This window comes from Erythrolamprus reginae, chromosome 10, assembly GCF_031021105.1.
Source record: "Erythrolamprus reginae isolate rEryReg1 chromosome 10, rEryReg1.hap1, whole genome shotgun sequence".
In the NCBI taxonomy this organism is placed as follows: Eukaryota; Metazoa; Chordata; class Lepidosauria; order Squamata; family Dipsadidae; genus Erythrolamprus; species Erythrolamprus reginae.
Window position 1 is genome coordinate 12,861,768 of NC_091959.1, and position 15,103 is coordinate 12,876,870.

Here is a 15,103-nt window from a genome sequence, read left to right on the forward strand (position 1 = left end):
GCTTCCATCTTCCACCATTGCAAAGGATAAAAAAATCTTGTCCTTTTGGTCTATTTGAATGAAAACCCAGAATTTGTTTTTCATCCCAAGTGGAAATCCTCAAACCTGGCCTCTGACACAGTGTCAGGAATTTATTTATTAGTCAAACATGTACAAGACAGCAGGTATAGGTATAAAATGACCTGGGGTGGCACAGTGGGTAGAGTGCAGTACTGCAGGCCACTAAAGCTGACTGCTAGATCTGCAGGTCAGCGGTTCAAATCTCATCACCGGCTCAAGGTTGACTCAGCCTTCCATCCCTCCGAGTTGGGTAAAATGAGGACCCGGATTGTGGGGGCAATAGGCTGGCTCTGTTTAAAAAGTGCTATTGCTAACATGTTGTAAGCCGCCCTGAGTCTAAGGAGAAGGGCGGCATTAAAAAATTGAATAAATAGTAAAAATTATAAATAATAAACATAAGCAAAGTAAGCACAGATGAGGACAATAGGACAGTAAGACAGTAATGTTAGTCATCTACAGAACAGGTCAATTCTATGCAAAGTGAAGTCTGTCTCTGTCTGTCTGTCTGTCTGTCTGTCTGTCTGTCTGTCTGTCTGTCTCTCTTTCTATCTATCTATCTATCTATCTATCTATCTATCTATCTATCTATCTATCTATCTATCTATCTATCTATCTCCTAGCAGACTCAGGGCGGCTTACAGCAATAAAATAGTAACAAAGGATAAAATACGCCAATACATAGAATAAAAACAAGCAAAAAAATTAAACCCAGTATAAATAACATTCAGTCATCCCTCATTCATATTACTGGCTGGAGCGGAAACTATCGCTCTCCGCCACAGGCCTGCTGGCATTAGTGTGTTTTCAATGCCTTTTGAAAGGCGAGGATAGAGAGGGTGGTACAAATCTCTGGGGGGAGTTGGTTCCAGAGGATCGGGGCTGCCACTAAGAAGGCTCTTCCTCGTGGTCCCATCAGCCAGCATTGCTTGGCCCATGGTGTTGGGAGAGTTTTGCGCATGCAGAAGGTAAACCCACCAAGTAGCCACTGTTCACCACTATACCTAATTGAAGTTTTCAATGAAAAACACCGCAGCGGGCTTTCTTGTAAAAATATATTTTACTTTTCTTATTATCAAAATGTTTCTCTAAATAAACTATCACAATACTATCATACAACTCCTATTACATCATACAACTTCTATTACACTGCAAACATCCACACAAAGCACTAACCACCAAAGCACAAAGCACAAGCAACTAAATCACAAAACATTAACTACAAACCACTAAGCACAAACCACACCCATGCACGGGTGCTATTTCCTTTATATAGGTTACCGCCAATCAGGCTGCAGCACAGTTAGCAAACCCATGACTACATATTGATTATGGCTTAATCAGCCTTTCCTATGGTTACTTATAGACCATTTTCTTGCATTGTAATGTTACTTCAACAAATAAACATATTTCTGACACATGGGACCCAGAGAAGGCCGACTCTGTGAGACCGAATCGGTCGCTGGGACATATGGGGCAGAAGAGGGTCCTGTGTAGACAATCTGGTCCTAAGACATGTAGGGCTTTACAGGTGATAACCAAGACCTTAAATTGCGTTCGGAGACCAATCAGAAGCCAGCGCAGTTCAATTAAAAGTCCAGGAAAACTCCGGAGCTATTTTAGATTGATTCCAATCAAGAGGTTGCTTTATCAATGGATGTTGACTTTTTTAAAATAAATAAAATCTTGCAATTCCAATTGAGGGAGGCTGTAAACGCCTCCCCCCCACCTTCTTTTGGGTTCTTGAACACTAAGTATAACCTAACCTTAATCACCCACCCCACTGACCAATTCCTTCAGTTTATAAACTCTAACTCAAGGTAGATTTTGAAAAGCAGGGTTTCTCTATCCATTTATTTATTTTATTTATTTATTTATTGGATTTGTATGCCGCCCCTCTCCGTAGACCCGGGGCGGCTAACAACAGTAATAAAAAACAGCATGTAAATCCAATACTAAAACAACTAAAAAAACCTTATTGTAAAACTAAACATACATACAAACAAACAAACATATCATGCATAAATTGTAAAGGCCTAGGGGGAAAGAATATCTCAGTTCCCCCATGCCTGATGGCAAAGGTGGGTTTTAAGAAGCTTACGAAAGGCGAGGAGGGTGGGGGCAATTCTAATCTCCAGGGGGAGTTGGTTCCAGAGGGCCGGGGCCGCCACAGAGAAGGTTCTTCCCCTGGGTCCTGCCAAGCGACATTGTTTAGTTGACGGGGCCCGGAGAAGACCCACTCTGTGGGACCTAACTGGTCGCTGGGATTCGTGCAGCAGAAGGTGGTCCCTGAGATAATCTGGTCCGGTGCCATGAAGGGCTTTATAGGTCATAACCAACACTTTGAATTGTGACCGGAAACTGATCGGCAACCAATGCAGACTGCGGAGTGTTGAAGTAACATGGGCATACCTGGGGAAGCCCATGATTGTTCTCGCAGCTGCATTCTGCACGATCTGAAGTTTCCGAACACTTTTCAAAGGTAGCCCCATGTAGAGAGCATTAAAGTAGTCGAGCCTCGAGGTGATGAAGGCATGAGTGACTGTGAGCAGTGACTCCCGGTCCAAATATCCATTTATTTGCTTTGTCCCAAACCCCTTGCTTTTTTACAATTAAGAGTCCGAGGAAAACTCCAGAGCTATTTTAGATTGATTCCAATCAAGAGATTGCTTTATCATTGGATATTGACATTTAAAAAAAAATAAAGAAAATCTTGCAATTCCAATTGAGGGATGCTTTGTCGTTGGACACTGACTTTTTCAAAAGAAAACCTTACAAAATGAAACAGGGGGAACATTTATGACTTGGTTCCGTGCCACCAATGCCTTCTCCTCTTCCAAGAAGAGGGCAGAACTTTATTTTTAAAACTATATATATATATATTATTGATTTTTTATTTCAAGACAAAACAAAAACACAGACAAAACACAGAACATTAAAAGGGAGCCAAAACCGCTCCAATCTTTTCAGAAGTCACGGGAATTCTTACAAGTCATATTAAAAGAGATAAAAAGGTAGATAAAAAGATAAAAAGTCAACTATATATAATACTAAACTACTATTTACAGAATTTGCATGATTTTATACCATCTATTATAGAAATATACTATTACATAAATAATAGGTTCAACCAGTCCATAAAGCCTATACCAAATTTTACTATATTCCGATTCTTCTTGTCCAAGAGGGCAGAACTTTAAATTCACAATGCGTTCTCCTTGCAAGTCCTTTGCAAGAAGGAGAAGGGATGGGAACCCCAAGCTATCCTTTGGGCAACAGTTGGCTTGGTAGGTCTCCCATCTCTGGGCCCAATATCTGGTGGCTGGGCACAGAGGGGCGTGTGTGTGAGAGGGGGGGGGAGAGAGAGAGAGATAATAAATACAGGAGCCCGGGATGCCCTTTCTGGATACGCGCCTACGACGCAATGAACGACCGATTGTCCTATTCTTATCAGGGCGCCTTTGCGCGATGTCAACGCGCGCACGGTTAGTTTATCCGGCTCGAAACGCTGGTTTTCTCCCCCCTTCTCCAAGGTCCATTGAACCACGGGGACGCGCCACGGGCCTGAGAACAGCCCCTGCCTGAATCCCCCCCGAGAGATCTGCCCATTCCCCGCGAGAAAGCTTTGCGCATCAAGTCAAGAAGGACCAGAGGTCCAGAAGATATTTGCACCCACGGATTTGTCTTGCCTGCTTGGGGCGGGAATGGAGGGAGGAAGATAGGGGGGCTGCGAGCGCGTGGGGCTCCCCTGGCGTGATCCCCACCGGACTTTTCCAGTTTGCACAAGACGCTCGTTGTAGCTACTCACCGGGTGGATTAACAGCCGCCGGCGTTGCCATCTTGTCTCGGGGAGAATTAAGAGGAATGCAAGCTTGGGGAGGGGGTGGGAAGAGATGGATGGGGGGTGGAGGGTTTGGGTGGGGACGGACTGATGTTCCGAGCAGCCCGGGAAGACGGAGAGCGGGCAGGTCACGGGGGAAAATGCCTCCCCACCTTGCGCCGACAACAAAGGGGCGCCCGGCTGGCCACACTTAAGCTCTCTGGAACGCGCAGCGGCTCAAAGATGTCTGATCGGATGGAGCCCCCCCCCCTTTTCCCTTTTTTTCCCTCCCAACTTTCGCTTCTGCTCATGCTCAGCCTCGTCCCTTCAACCCCCCCTCCCCTCCTCGGCGAAGTGAGCATGTGCCAAAGGGCTGCACATGGGCAGTGGGCGAATGAAGCCGGCTGCCCTCACTTTGCCCTGATTGCTGGACTGCGCTCTCCATCCCCTTGGACCGCCCGCAGATGGAAAGCGCAGGTGATGGGAGGAGAGAAGTTGGAACACCAAATAGGGCTCTCTCTTGCTCTCTCTCTTTTTAATTTTTTTGTTTTTTTATTTTTAATAATGAACAAACAAAACAAGACATACAGACAAACTTTCAGATATATATATTTAAAAAACCACAAAATGAATTAGAATAGAATACAATAGAATTTTATTGGCCAAGTGTGATTGGACACACAAGGAATTTGTCTTGGTGCAGATGCTCTCAGTGTACATAAAAAATACATTTGTCAAGAATCATGTGGTACAACACTTAATGATTGTCATAGGGGTCAAATAAGCAATGAAGAAACAATCAATATTAGTAAAAATCTTAGGATACAAGCAACAAGTTACAGTCATACAGTTCTAAGTGGGAGGAAAAGATGATAGGAATAATGAGAAAAACTAGTAGAATAGAAGTGGAGATTTAGTAAAAAGTTTGAAAGTGTTGAGGGAATTATTTGTTTAGCAGAGTGATGACGTTCGGGGAAAAACTGTTCTTGTGTCTAGTTGTCTTGGTGTGCAGTGCTCTGTAGCTACGTTTTGAGGGTAGGAGTTGAAACATCAAGCAAAGGATAAGAATAGGACAATCAACTGATAAAATTGCAGAGTTGGCCTTCTCTGGGTCCCGTCAGCCAAGCACTGCTGACTGGTAGGGCCACAGGGAAGGGCCTTCTCTGTAGCAGCTCCGGTCCTCTGGAATCAACTCTCCCCAGAGATTCGCACTGCCCCTACCCAAAATGTTTTTAAAACATGACTATGTGGGCAGGCCTGGAGCCATTGAGCAACAGCACTCTGCTCCAGCCAGAGTAGGAAGGATAGATGGTCAAATGTTTTCTAATACTGGGATTTAAAATTTTGTATTTGGTTTTATTGTTGTATGCTGCCCTGTGTCCGTCAGTCAGGGGAGAGGGGGAAATAACTAAGTAACTAACTAAGTAACTAAGTAACTAAATAACTAAATAACTAAATAACTAAATAACTAAATAACTAAATAACTAAATAACTAAATAAATAACTAAATAACTAAATAACTAAATGGATGGATGGATGGATAGACGAATGGATAAGTAAGTAAGTAAGTAAGTAAGTAAGTAAGTAAGTAAGTAAGTAAGTAAGTAAGTAAGTAAGTAAGTAAGTAAGTAAGTAAGTAAGTAAGTAGGGGTTTGGGGGTTTTGAGGATGAAACCACAGAGTCAAGTAGGGCATTCCAGGCATTGACCCCTCTGTTGCTGAAGTCGTATTTTCTGCCATGGAGTTTGGAGCAGTTTACTTTGAGTTTGTACCAATTGTTCGCCCGTGTATTATTAAGGCTGAAGCTGAAGTCGTTGTTGACAGGTAGGACATTGTGTACTAAGCTTCTTCTTGAACAGAGACCTCAAAAATAAATGACTCATTCACCTGAAGCTTTCCGTTAAACGGAATGCACGGAAGCTAAAGACTTTGACAATATAATTGCTAAGGACTCTGTAGGTAGAATCAAACAGCTTTTCCATTGTGGGAAAAATGATCCACCTAACAAGCACTATTAGGCTTATAGTACAGGCACATCACAAATTGTCCAACTTTTATCTCAATTGTTTTTTTTTCTTTTTCTGTGTCAGATTTATCATTTGTATTTTGTGTGTTTAAATAAAGTTTATTTTTTCTAAAAAAAATGATCCACCGAAAGAGAATTGTGTTTCTGTCATAGTCCTGAATTAAGTGCCACGAGTCTTTGGAGAGGGGCGGCATACAAATCTAATAAATTATTATTATTATTTGTCAGTACAATACAGCAAACGAGATCACTATGCTGGATTTCGTATTTCATCACCAGTCGGGCGCTTCCCAAGCACCTAGGACTGCGTGATGTAGCGGCGAATTATGTTTGCCGATCCCAGTAAAGCAGCCTTTTGCAATTGACAGATGGAGATTTTGTCAATTCTGATGGTTTTCAAATGTCTGCTGAGATCCTTTGGCACTGCGACCAGTGTGCCAAGTACCACTGGGACCACTTTCACTGGCTTATGCCAGAGTCGTTGCAGCTCAATTTTTAGATCTTCATATTTCACTAATTTCTCTAACTGCTTCTCCTCAATTCTGCTGTCTCCTGGGATTGCGATGTCGATGATCCATACTTTCTTTTTCTCCACAATCAGGATGTCTGGTGTGTTATGCTTCAGAATTTGGTCAGTCTGAAGTCGGAAGTCCCACAGTAGTTTTGCTTGCTCATTTTCGACCACTTTTTTGGGCTTATGATCTCACCAGTTCTTTGCCACTGGTAAATGGTAGTTCCGGCACAAGTTCCAGTGGATCATCTGTGCTCTTGTGCCGGAACTACCATTTATTATTATTATTATTATTATTATTATTATTATTATTGTTGTTGTTGTTGTTGTTATTATTATTATTATTATTATTATTATTATTATTATTATTATAGCTGTGCTGAATCTACCTCCCTGTTTCTCAACAGTCTTGCTTTTAAGTTGGAGTTTAAGTTGAAAATTCTCAGCCATAAAGAAGAAATGGAATGGAACGGAACAGAATTTTATTGATCAAGTGTCATTGTACATATAAGGAATTTATCTTTGGTGCACATACTCTCAGCGTACATAAAAGAAAAGATATGTTCATCAAAAATCATAATCTTTTGGGGGTTTGAGGATGAAACCACAAAGACAGGCTACAAAAATAGTGGAAGGTCTTAAGCATAAAACCTTATCAGGAAAGACTTAATGAACTCAATCTATATAGTCTGGAAGACAGAAGGAAAAGGGGGGACGTGGTCGAAACATTTAAATATGTTAAAGGGTTAAATAAAGTTCAGGAGAGAAGTATTTTTAATAGGAAAGTGAACATAAGAACAAGGGGGGCACAATCTGAGGTTAGTTGGGGGAAAGATCAGAAGCAACGTGAGAAAATATTATTTGACTGAAAGAGTAGTAGATGCTTGGAACAAACTTCCAGCAGACGTGGTTGGTAAATCCACAGTAACTGAATTTAAACATGCCTAGGATAAACATTGTAAGAAAAAAGTACAGGAAATATTATAAGGGCAGACTAGATGGACCATGAGGTCTTTTTCTGCCGTCAATCTTCTATGTTTTTATGTTTCTATCACTCGTCTCTAGTCTACCTGGAGCAGTTCTGTCCCCCCAAAATGAAATATGCATTGTTTTAAAATCCAATAAATTTGTGTTGTATTTTATGCACTTTCTGCACAAAAAAATGGAATATACGTCTAAAAAATCATGTCAGTGTGTGTGCTGCATTTTAGAAAATTTCATCAGTTTTCCTTCTACTTTATCTGAAAGTGGGCTGTGTGCTTTTCATTTTTTTATGGTGGGTGGGGATGTGATTTTGATGGACCATGAGGTCTTTTTCTGCCGTCAATATGTTTCTATGTTTCTATAAGGTACAATACTTAATGTTAGTCCGGATACAAATAAGCAATCAAATCATATTAGGAACCAGTCAATATAAATCGTAAGGATGCAAACAACAAAGTTACAGTCATGCAGTCATTAGTGGGAGGAGATGGGTGATGGGAACATTGTGAATATTAATTGTAGTGCAGCCTTAGTAAATAGTTTGACAGTGTTGGGGAAATTGTTTGTTTATCAGAGTGATAGTGTTTGGAGTACAAAACTATTCTTGTGCCTACTTGTTCTGGTGTGCATCATTTTGAGGGTAGGAGTTGAAACAGTTTGTGTCCAGGATGCGAGGGGTCAGTAAATATTTTCCCCGCCCTCTTTTTGACTCCTGCAGTATACAGGTCCTCAATGGAAGGCAGGTTGGCAGCCATTGTTTTTTCTGCAGTTCTGATTCTCCTCTGAAGTCTGCGTCGGTCTTGTTGGGTTGCAGAACTAAACCACACAGTTATATTTCCCCTCCATTTCACCATGATTAAGTAAGGGTGAGAAAGCCTTGTAGTCCTACTGCACTTTCTTCTATTTTCTAGCTGCTTCGTTAAGCAATAAACATGCCATAAAACTAATTAGCCACAAAGTTATTTGTGCAAGTTTTAGAAACAAATACTGCTGACAAAGTACAGTATTTCCTTCGTTTCTCTATTAAATTGACACAATGGCTATCAAAAATCTCTGCTGCTCGCAGAGGTGGAGCAGGTTCCTCAGCTCAGTTTAGATAACCTTGAACGGAACATGGATTATTTCCTTTTGAGCCACATGCTGATAATGCAGCCGGCCTAATCCAGCATGCTCTGTCTTCAAGCAGAGAATTCTGCAGTTGATAAATACTGCAAAACTCCCTTTACAATGCCTGAATTACAACTATCACTTAAAAATCAGAAAAATAATAAAGCTAGAGGCCCAGATGGAATACCTGCGGAATTTTACAAATTAGACAGTAATATAGTCTCCTCGAATATGTTAGAGATATTCAACAAGATAATTGCAGATGGTAAATTTCCTACAACCTGGTCAGAAGCTTTAATAACATTAATACACAAAACGGGAACAAAAAAGGAAAAAAATTGAAAATTATAGATCGATCTCACTATTAAATGTGGATTATAAAATTTTTGTTTCAATATATGCGCTTAGACTTAAAAATGTTATGAATGGAATAATTCATGAAGATCAAAACGGATTTTTGCCAGGCAGACAAATTAAAAATAATTTGAGGACAATTATAAACATATTGGAATATCACGAACAACACCCAGAAAAACAAATGGCACTAGTATTTTTAGACGCCAAAAAAGCATTTGATAACGTGGATTGGACTTTTATGAAAATGCAATTAAATAAGATGAATGTGGGAACTAAATTTTTTAATATAATAGATGCTATCTATTTAAATCAATCAGCTAAAATTATATTAAATAATGAACCAACAGAACGATTAGAGATAAATACTGCAAAACTAATAAAGGAGAATAGAGATAGTCCTCAGTTTACAACGGTTCATTTAGTGACCATTCAAAGTTACAACGGCGCTGGAAAAAAAGACTTATGACCACCTTTTCACAGCTACAGCCTCCGTAGCAACCCCTTGCTCATGGTTTTTTAAATAAAAAATTTAATTGATTTTTATAATCACAGTAAAACATTCACACAACACAGTGGGGTAGCGAAAATGGAGCTCCACCCCAGAGCACCCAATTTGCACTGAAAGATGTTGAAAGAAAATCCAGGGCGTCCTGCATAAACCACAACCACAGTGTGGTTGTAAAAATTTTGGTAGCCCTTCACTGCATACATACATACATACATACATACATACATACATACATACATACATACATACATACTGTATTTTTCCTCCCTAAAAGAGGCTGATAATTTGGAAGCATCTCATACTCTCAATGTAGCTTTTTTCAAAGCTTTTTTTCCCCAACTAGGTGCTCACAATCTTCCCAGCTCTTAATTTGCAGGTTCTTTCATTGTTATTCTCTGCAAAGAATGTTTTCCAAGCCCTAAGTCTTTGTAGGGTTTTTTTCATTGCTCTGAGTAAGTTTCTTTCCAGCCAGAACCAGGTGCTAACAATGTTCCCAGCTGTTGCTGGCTTGCAAGCTCTTTCTTTGTTACTCTCTCCAAATAAGGTTTTTCTAAAGCCCCAACCACAGGATAAAATAATTTGCTGAAACTGACCAGATAAGGACGCTAACCAGATAAATCAGATAAATACCTGGTAAGTAGATTCTTTTCCCTATTTTCCTCCCCAAAAACTAAGGTGTGTCTGCACTGGCTGCTGATCGGTTTCCGGTCACAATTCAAAGTGTTGGTAATGACCTTTAAAGCCCTTCATGGCATTGGACCAGAATACCTCCGGAACTGCCTTCTACCGCACAAATCCCAGCGGCCGATAAGGTCCCACAGAGTTGGCCTTCTCCGGGTCCCGTCGACCAAACAATGTTGTTTGGCGGGCCCCAGGGGAAGAGCCTTCTCTGTGGCAGCCCCAGCCCTCTACAATCAACTCCCCCTGGAGATTAGAACGGCCCCCACCCTCCTTGTCTTTCACAAGTTACTCAAGACCCACCTATATCGCCAGGCATGGGGGAATTAAGACATCTCCCCCAGGCTTTCTTATATTTTATGTTTGGTATGTATGTGTTGTATGGTTTTAAATTGTTGGGGTTTTTTAATGTAATTTTATTATTAGATTTGTTCCATTGTTATACTGTTTTTATTATTGTTGTGAGCCGCCCCGAGTCTTCGGAGAGGGGCAGCATACAAATCTAATAAATTGAATTGAATTGAATTGAATTATACTCTGAAAAATTCTCCCTCTCTCTCTCTCTCTCTCTGTGTGTGTGTGTGTGTATAACATGCAGATCAATGATTGTAACCCTATTCCCAACTACTATTTAAAATATGCTTATCAACAATTGTCCCATCTAAGTTAATTGTTAATATTATTTTCAACTACACTGTAATTTAAATAGAAATTAACTCCACTGGTTTGCAACATACATTCCCTCCTAAAGAAATATTTCAACTATTTGTCTTTGAAAATACGAGTGATTCATAACAGTGCATTCTTTTTAAAACCCCACACTTTCTCATAAAGGGCTCTGGTAGGGATTTTCCTTTTTATTTTTTATTTTTTTTGAGGCACCTCCTCAATGCTAGGATGGCATACACTGCTCAAAAAATAAATAAATAAGGGGGACACTTAAACAACACAATATAACTCCAAGTAAATCAAACTTCTGTGACATCAAACTGACAATTTAGGAAGCAACACTGATTGACAATCAATTTCATTGTTGTCAGCACATTCAACTTTGTACGGAAGATTCTGTTGTGGTTAGCTCTTGGCCAGCTCCTGCCCCAAGGACTGTGGATGTGGGGGAGACATCCACATGCTGCAGGCCGGTTTTGCCCCTGGTGGAATCTGCTGATGAAGGCTCCTCTGACCAAGAAGACATGAGTGACAGGGAGGAGGAGAGTGTGGCAGACAGCTCAGAAGGAGATCAATTATCTAGCTCCTCCTTGGATTCAGAACAAGAGTTAATGATACAGCCACGCATGCGGAGAGCGATGCATAGGCAACAACAACTGAGAGATTATTATCAAAGAAAATGAGGCCACCTGTGGTTGGGTGGGGCTGTGGTAATTAGTGAGGCTGCTATAAATAGCAGCCTGTGGGTTTGGCCATTGTGGAGGATTATCTGATCGTTGTGTTTCGTGACTGCTTTACTGACTTTGACCTTTTGTGTGCTGATTTTTCCCCCCTTTGAAACTAAACCAGAGCAAAGTGTGTTTCACTTTGTGAAAGAAGAAGGACTGTGAATTGCCTCACAGCTGCAAGCTAAGTATCACAGAACTGATAAGGGACTTGTACAAATTACCAATTTGTTTGGAGACCAGTGCTCTTTGCTATACCAAAAGAGGGCTTGGTTTAAGTGAATTTTCATTATAAAGAACATTGTTTTGAATTTTCAAACGTGTGTGTGTCTGAAATTTGTACCTGTGAATTTTTGGGAGGAGTCTACCAGAGAGCCCGACAGAACAGTATTCAATGAGAATATTCCATTCATTCAGATCTAGGATGTGTTCTTTGAGTGTTCCCTTTATTATTTTTTTGAGCAGTATAGAGTAGAATAATTCTAATCAGGCTGATACGGAGCCCCTTTTAACTGCCTTTCTTCCATTCTCCTACCCACAAAGGGATTTTTTCCATTATAAAAGCCACTTGGTGCTCCCCGTGCCTGGCTGGTTGCAGATTACAGGAAAGGCGAGGAGGAAGCAATATGCAATTTTAAGTCAAGCTCGAGGGTTTTTCTAATGGGTTCAGGAACCATGTCGGTGGAGAGGTGCCAAATCCAGGGAAAAAGAGACTCATCCACTCCACTTTCGCAGGGCTGGGAGTCTCTTTGAGGCACTGCTGGTGGGTGGCTCGCTTTGCAAAGTCCAGAGTCAGCATCTAGGGCAAAGAACAGACTGCAGGCTAAGAAGAGATCTGGGGACAATGGCAGCCCGGTGATTCTCGGGGTGCCGCAAGATGCTGTCGGAGAAAGAACGGGAAGAAAAGGAGGGGAGGCTTCTGGCCGGGAGAAGCAGGTGTAGCTCTCCAACACAGGCAGGCTGAGAAACCAATGCAGCAAGTCATTCCAATTTTGCAGCAGGAACACTGCCCTGCGATGATTTAGGAACTGGGGGTGGGAGGGAAAGCTCAGCTTGCTCGGTGGGGGCCAAGAGGCCATTCCAACTCCCCCAGTCCTCAGACTGGTGTCGGAGAGCGAGAGCCACCTCTCATTGGTCCTCCGTGGTTTAGGAAGCAGCGGGAGGAATTTCAGGACCGCTAAGCCAGGATGCTCCAAAGAGACCCTACCTCGCGCCGACGCATCGCAGGGGAGGGCGGCTGTTTTGGTCCTGCTGGAATGAACAAGTTGTGATAGGTTGGTAACTCTTATGTTTCTCTCTCCCTCCCTCCCACCCAGCCCCCCTCCAATTGTTCCTTAAGAGGAAGGCTGCCTCCTCTGCCTGCCAAGGACTGCTCACCTGTGCGTGGTGTTTTGGATAGGCGGACCAAGCCTTCCCCTGCAAATACTGTGTGGCGGGGAACTTGGGCTGCTCAGACAGACTTTTCGACTTTGGGGAGGAGTGTGTGAGTGGGGGAGGGCTGTCCAAGTAGAAGGAACCTGCGGTGAGACGAGACCGAAATTGTCTGCTTTATGTAAGGACCGACGGAGGAAAGACAGATTTTATGTGTTCTACTTGAGCTCTGGGTTGCAGGAGAATGCTGCTGAAAGATGCACACTTTTTCCCTTGTTCCACACATATTTTGTGTCTCTCTCTTTGTGTGTGGAGGTGCTTAAAATTACTTTCTTCCTTGTTCCACAAATTTTGTGTGTGTGCAGCTGTGTATGTGTGTGTGTTGCTTAAAGAGACTTTTTCCCTTGTTCCACAAATTGTGTGTGTCTCTCCCTCTGTGTGTGGGTGCTTAAAGAGACTTTCTCCCTTGTTCCACAAATTTTGTGTGAGTGTGTGTGTCTATGTGTGTGTGCTTAAGGATACTCCCGCCCTTGTTCCACAAATTGTGTCTCTCTAGGTGTGTTTGGGGGTGCTTAAAGAGACTTTCTGCCTTGTTCCACAAAATTTGTGTGCATGCGAGTGTGTGGGTATGGGTGTCCTTAAGGATACTCTCTCCCTTGTTCCGCAAATTGTGTGTCTCTGTGTGTGTGTGTGCTTAAAAAGATGTTCTGCCTTGTTCCACAAATTCTGTGTGTGTCTCTCTGTGTAGGGGTGCTTAAAGAGACTTTCTGCCTTGTTCCACAAATTTTGTGTGTGTGCAACTGTGTGTGTGTGTGTGCTTAAGGATACTCCCTCCCTTGTTCCACAAATTGTATGTGTGTGTTGGGGAAATACCAGCATGTAGGCAGAAGCGAATGTTCCGAAGTGGCTCCACAACGTTTCCTTTGAGGGAATGAATGGCTGGGATTTGAAGTTTGGAATTGGAGCAAAGGACCTTCCAGAATCAAAGAGGAGAGGAATATTTGCATATCAAATACAGGCTTGGCACAGGAACAATGGACCCTCTCCAAGTCTGGCTAAGAAATAACTTGCCGGATAGTTATTTATTTATTTATTTTGCTTGGGATTCAGCAATGTTCCTTAACAGGTTGTGGATTTTCACAGACACAGAATAGTTTTTTGTTTTTTAAAAAATAATCTGTTTTGCCAAATCGCAATGAACTTTGTTTATGGCTCTGATAGAAATCTTAAAGCTCTGAGGTTCAGATTTAGTCCAGCTGCACCATTTTCAAGATTACGTTTTTTCCAAAAAGGTTTAGACTTCAGGGTGCCACCTCTAATTTTTTTTTAAAAAATAAAATAATCCATGGCTGCCATTGATCTCTCAACATGATGAACGATGTGTATTTGTCGCAACTGCAGGAATATTATTACATTTTTCTCCTCAGAGGATAGAGTAGAACATAATTTAGGGGTAATTATGGTTTGTATATGAAGGACTAGAGGTTATGTCCTTCTTTCTTGCTCCCCTTATCTCCCCATTTAATTTTGGAAAGAGGAAATTCTTTAAAACTTGTTTAGGGCTGCATAACTCAGTCTCCCACCTTCATATAATGGATAGATGTATTATTGGATTAAGCCATGCTTGCTCCAAATAGCAAACGCGGATCAATTGAAGGTGACTTGGAAATAATTACTGTATATATGCTGAGGTATTTTTTTTTTTACGGAGGCAAGATTTTTCTCTAGGTTGAACAAAAAAAAATGAGAAACATTTCTGCTGACTGCAGCCAAAGTCTTCCCATGTATGCTACTAAAAAGTTACAAAGAAGGCCGGGGTAAGGGCTTCTTCAGGTAAACTGTAGTAAGCTATTGGTTAAGTTATGACTACCAGTGAAGCAATTTGATTGGTGGTTGCTGATATCCCCAAATATACAACACGGTGGGTTTAGAAGAATAGAATAGAAGCATAGAAACATAGACAGCAGAAAAAGACTTCATGATCCATCTAGTCTGCCCTTATGCTATTTTCTGTATTTTATCTTAGGATGGATATATGTTTATCCCAGGCATGTTTACATTCAGTTCCTGTGGATTTACCAACCACGTCTTCTGGAAGTTGGTTCCAAGGATCTACTACTCTTTCAGTAAAATAATATTTTCTCATGTTGCTTTTGATCTTTCCCCCAACTAACCTCAGATGGTGCCCCCGTCTTCTTGTGTTCACTTTCCTATTAAAAACACTTTTCTCCTCAACCTTATCTAACCCTTTAACATATTTAAATGTTTTGATCATGTCCCCACTTTCCCTT

The 15,103-nt window shown here is 41.4% G+C and overlaps 2 protein-coding genes across 2 annotated transcripts in view; one reads left to right on the top strand and one right to left on the bottom strand.

Moving 5' to 3' along the window:
• ARNT2 (aryl hydrocarbon receptor nuclear translocator 2) overlaps window positions 1–3,927 on the bottom strand; it is a 150,089-nt gene extending 146,162 nt beyond the window's left edge. The window contains exon 1 of the mRNA XM_070762965.1: window positions 3,866–3,927. Coding sequence (XP_070619066.1) covers window positions 3,866–3,896 — 31 coding nt within the window. The 5' untranslated portion in view covers window positions 3,897–3,927. The remainder of the gene's footprint in view (window positions 1–3,865) is intronic.
• Window positions 3,928–12,134: 8,207 nt separating this feature from the next.
• Window positions 12,135–15,103, top strand: part of LOC139173200 (cortexin domain-containing 1 protein) — a 29,474-nt gene continuing 26,505 nt past the window's right edge. Inside the window, exon 1 of the mRNA XM_070762810.1 lies at window positions 12,135–12,715. The gene's annotated coding sequence lies outside the window, so the exon portion shown is untranslated. The remainder of the gene's footprint in view (window positions 12,716–15,103) is intronic.